General features: G+C 33.4%; 1 protein-coding gene across 1 annotated transcript in view; it reads right to left on the bottom strand.

Moving 5' to 3' along the window:
* The window catches only part of TTC3 (tetratricopeptide repeat domain 3), a 158,420-nt gene that overhangs the window by 86,705 nt on the left and 66,766 nt on the right, over positions 1–4,949 (bottom strand). Inside the window, 5 exon segments of the mRNA XM_011987753.1 lie at positions 21–182; positions 790–926; positions 1,933–1,997; positions 2,647–2,739; positions 4,177–4,278. Of these exon segments, the coding sequence (XP_011843143.1) occupies positions 21–182; positions 790–926; positions 1,933–1,997; positions 2,647–2,739; positions 4,177–4,278 (559 nt within the window).

Below are 4,949 nucleotides of genomic sequence, written 5' to 3'. Positions count from 1 at the left end.
AAAATTTCTGCTAGAAAAACAGGTTGTATAGTCTTCTGTGCTCAAAACTTTCCAAGAAAGCAATTCTTTGAGAAGCGTGGCTGTATTCCGTATGCCAGATTTGATTTTGTCAGCATACTGCTTTATACACTGCAGAATTCTGTCATCAAGGAACTGACAATGCTGAACATTGTCTACAGTTTCTAAGGATAAATAACGATGGTTAAAGTGATAAATAGGACTAATTCACAATGATATAAACTTAGAAATAATGTAAAATTACATAATATAAAATGATTCAGATTGATTATATTGTTTTACTAAACAACTCGAGAAACTTTAATTAGAAATATAAACATTTAACAATACTTTTGAAAAGACATGAAAGTGCACGTTAAAATAAACATATCAAAAGCAAGCATTTTATACCCTTCATTCTGAACCATTCATGTAGCATTTAAAACTTAGTTCCTCTAAAATATGGCCACTTCCTTCAACAATCCTAATCCAGCTTCATCAACTACCTTAACTTTACATACAATAAATATGTTTAGTCATCAAGCAAGGAAAGTTAAAATACAATCTCTGAAAGGTTTTTCAGTGGGAATACAATCTCTGAAAGGTTTTTCACTGCTCTTTACACCAACCCAGTTCTGTCTTTGAGTAACAGAAGACAGTGATAGTATTAAATTACTAACTGAAATCTTCATTTCAATTCAGTATCAATGAACATAAGGCCCAAAAGATGCTTATATTTATACTTTTAAATGAGAGTATAATATTCGTATCATGGCTTTGGCTTATGCATACCTTTCTGCTCTTCCTTTTTGGGTGGATTACTTTCTCTTAAGTCCTCCTCCATTCTTTCTTGTGCTAATTTTTTTGCTTCTTTTTTTTGGATCTTTCTCTTCAATTTTTTGTCTTCTTTCAGTCTTAGTTTCTCTAGGCTGATAAACATTTACAATTAGCGGTAACTCGATGAACTGTTTTCCTCTGACTATCATAGAAACCATCTTCCAAGCAATACATTAGAAGTTTTCCTTTTTAATTAGAGCCCAGCCTACATCTTCCATTCAATATAAGAAACTTGTCAGTATTGTCAAAATAAGGGTACTTGTTTCATGAAAACAAGAACCTCAATGATTAGGTGATGTCTAAGGATGCAGTCTACAGATTGTATAGATGTCACTTCCATGTATGTAAGTTACTTCATAAGATAAACAGAAATAGTACAAATTACTCTGCAAAATAATTCATATAAACTCTCATTTCTAAGAAAGGTCCCATAGTAAAATATAGTTTTCACATCCCAATAATAACCCACAACACTATAATTTGGTTGATCTGGTTACAATGAATTCTCTCCAACAAATAATTCTGTTCATCTTTTCTTTTGCTTTTTCTTGGTCACAAATGATAAAAAATGATCACTTCTTAGAAAGAAAAACAAGAAGCAGGACCAAAAAGAAAAGAAAAAAGAATCTGAATTATTTGATCTAAAAAAAAAAGCTATAGAGAAGTAATAATTTAGACAGTACATTGAGTATTTCAGGGTAAAAAACAGTCATAGGTTCAAAATGTTTATTGAAGACAGATAAAAAGAAAAATATGCTTTTGGAATTAAAGTTTCAACAACTGACAGCAAACTATATAGTTTTTATATAAATGCCAAATGTATTCATCAAACATGTAATTTCACAGCATCAAATGTTCTAATTTTACTTGTAAATTCAACCACTAGATAAATAATTCTGAATCAAGTTTTTAGTATTTAGTCATTCTAGGCTAGTTCTCTTTAAGTTTTAAATTTCCATAAAAATCATTTCTAAAAAACACTTATTTGGATATATGTATACACAGCCAATTTTTTAAAAGGCATAATTTAAAAATCTGCATTTAATTGAATTATATTCTAAGAGACATCATCAAACCACTGATTGTTAAAAATCTTACCTAGAACATTTCTGTTTCAGAATAGGTCTTGGAGGAACCTTTTCTTTTATGACCTTGTGTTCAAACTTTAAATAAAACAAAGACATCCAAAATTTGTCTCATACTCCCATGACATAAAACACAAAACCACAAGTGACAAGTATTTCAGAAGCACACATAATGTTCAGTTTGATAGAGAACAGTGATGATGTTCTGACCCAGACAAAAGCCCAGAAAGCTTTAGCAAAATAATTTACTGAAGAGGAACAAGAGCGTAGACACACTTGAGGAAAAGGATTTTAAAAAATTAAGAGTAAGCAGACGATCTAATGAAGTATAAATATTATTACAACTACCCACTCCTGCCACTCCCATGTCATGAAGTTAAAGGTAATCCCTCAAGATGCTCTTCCCCCTCCCTAAAAACCTGCACACCCACTAATGCCCCAAAGTTTACCAGGATTAAGAAAATGAAGTTATCAAAAAGAGTAAAAACAGTAAAACTAAGATATAAAAAGCCTCCTTTTCCTATTAAAAAATAAAAGAATATACGAATGCTTTCATTACAATGAAGCATTCTCACATCCAAGTATTTTCTATATTTTCTTAAACGAAGTAATTGCTTCTTTCCTGGAAAATATCCAAATTACACGACATCTACAAATTCAAATCATGTTTCAAAAGGTGTAAACATTTTGGTTATCTATTTAACAAGGTTTCCCCTTTATTACTTACTTCACATTTAACTTGACCACCACTGCTGAAGATGATAATCTTAGAAATGACACCTTCACAGTCAGGGGTAAGACATATTCCTTGTAGAAAATCCTATTTGATTGAAAAAAAAAAAAAAAACAAGAAAAATGTTACATCTAGGGGGGATAAATCTATACATGTATACTACTTTTACCACTAGGAACAGTCAAAATACGGACTAAAACCATCTTCAGGGAAGTGGTGAAAATCCTTACTCACTGCCATGTGAATTTTAAGGCTTCCATGTAGGAAAAACATACTTTCAGGTGTGGGTCTGACCATGTGACTTGCTTTCATCAATGCAAAGTGACCAGACATGATGTACACATGTCTAGAAAAAAGGTTTAACAAACACTTTATAGACTGGACATTGTTCTTTTTCCTCTGACACAGGAGGATGTTCCAGAAAAGGGTCATTCTTCAACTTAGATTGAGAAACAAGGAATAAAGCCACACAGAATAAAGCTGCTACAGCCCAGTCCCAGCCAACAACTGCAGAACTGTAGGACTAGTCACGTAAGCAAAAAACAAACTTCTCTGAATGTATGCCACAAGATATTTGGGTGTATATTACTTCAGCATATCCTAGTGAAAGCTAACTAATTTAAAGAGCATATTTAAAACCATGGGAATGGTTAAGACCACTAAAAGCCGGTATATCGCTAGAGAAACTCAATTTAGGTAAGACAAAGACATAGCAGAAGTGACTCAAAGGTGACAGTTATTTACTCACATCATTCTATTGTTAATTAATTATGTGAAAATGTACAAAATGTGAGAATTTATTTCTACCAAACTTTAATAATTGCTATCGTTAACAGATGCCTAGTACAACTGCCTTATTCTTTCCCAAGTAAGACCAGTGGTCTGCATAAGCCTAAGAAGTGTAGGAAAAGGTCCATAGTTTCTACAGATCAGAAACAAATTCTATGAATACAAATAAGATCGTAATATTATGTCTTCCCTCAAAGTATGTCTACTTCATGGTAATTAATGTCATTATCTTGATAATAAGAAAATCCCTGGTGAGAAATGGCAGTTTAAAATTGAAGTTGATCCTTCTTCCCAACATTAAAAATATTATTTTGAGTTGATTTCTTAGTACAAATTACTGCATCAAATTTTGGTTTTGAAACCTCTAATTCCACATCAAAACTTTCAAGTGGGGTCTGGCACAGTGGCTCATGCCTATAATCCCAGCACTTTGGGAGGCTGAAGTAGGATCACTTGGGTCAAGGAGTCTGAGGCTGCAGTGAGCTACGACTGCACCACTGCACTCTAGCCTGGGCAACACAGTGAGATCCGTCTCTTTAAAAAAACAAAGCCTCTATGGTTAATGCCTTCATGATTGTATAAATAAAAACAAAACCTGATTTTTCACTTTATTATTAAAGTTATAATTTAAAACTTTCTAATTATGTGCAGAATGTTCAGGAAGGAATTCTTGGGGGAAAAAATTGACATACAATAAGTATACTGAAAAATTCAGACAATCTTGTTATGCTTTACCTTGTCAATTTTATCATTAAAGGTTGTACTTTTTAACTTCTTCCAGCAATTCATGTGAAATTCTATTTTACAGTACTGGCAACAGCTGATGCGTATAAAACCCTAGGGTTACAAAAAAATTTGTAATTAATGTTTTAAAGATGTCTCTGCACACACACTCACTACAACACACATAAAGACAAAGAGAGAGAGCTTGACTAACATGTTTATTTCCACAGCATAAAGTCACATTATTCTTTATATCAAATATTTTATAAACATTATTTCATCTGATTTACTAACCAGGGACATTGGAACATTAGGATAAGGGCAGCTACTATCTTCTTGAATAAACCAGTATAACTTAATTAAGTGCCAGACTTATCTCAAATTTTGCTCTTTAGCAGCTAATTCAGTGATCACAATGACCTTTAGATTCGGGACTCAAATTTTATGAGACATCAGAATTGCAACAAATCAGAGGTAACAATCTCACTTTGTTTCCTATCCTCCTAAGGTAGCTGAAAGAGGAAAAGGAATGAGCCAGTCTGCCTTCTCAGGTCACTACCCCAGCCCACAGTGTTTATACATCAGTGGCTCTGGTTCCCACGTGAGATGATGTAGACCTAAAAAGTACAGGAAGGCTGGGCGTGGTGGTTCATACCTGTAATCCCAGCACTTTGGGAGGCTGAGGGGCGCAGATTACGAAGTCAAGAGATTGAGACCATCCTGATCAATAGGATGAAACTCCGTCTCTACTAAAAATACAAAAATTAGCTGGGTGTGCTGGGACA

Source organism: Mandrillus leucophaeus, unplaced genomic scaffold, assembly GCF_000951045.1.
Source record: "Mandrillus leucophaeus isolate KB7577 unplaced genomic scaffold, Mleu.le_1.0 Scaffold315, whole genome shotgun sequence".
NCBI lineage: Eukaryota > Metazoa > Chordata > Mammalia > Primates > Cercopithecidae > Mandrillus > Mandrillus leucophaeus.
The sequence above is the reverse complement of the archived record's forward strand: the minus strand, read 5'-3'. Positions and strand labels throughout refer to the sequence as shown.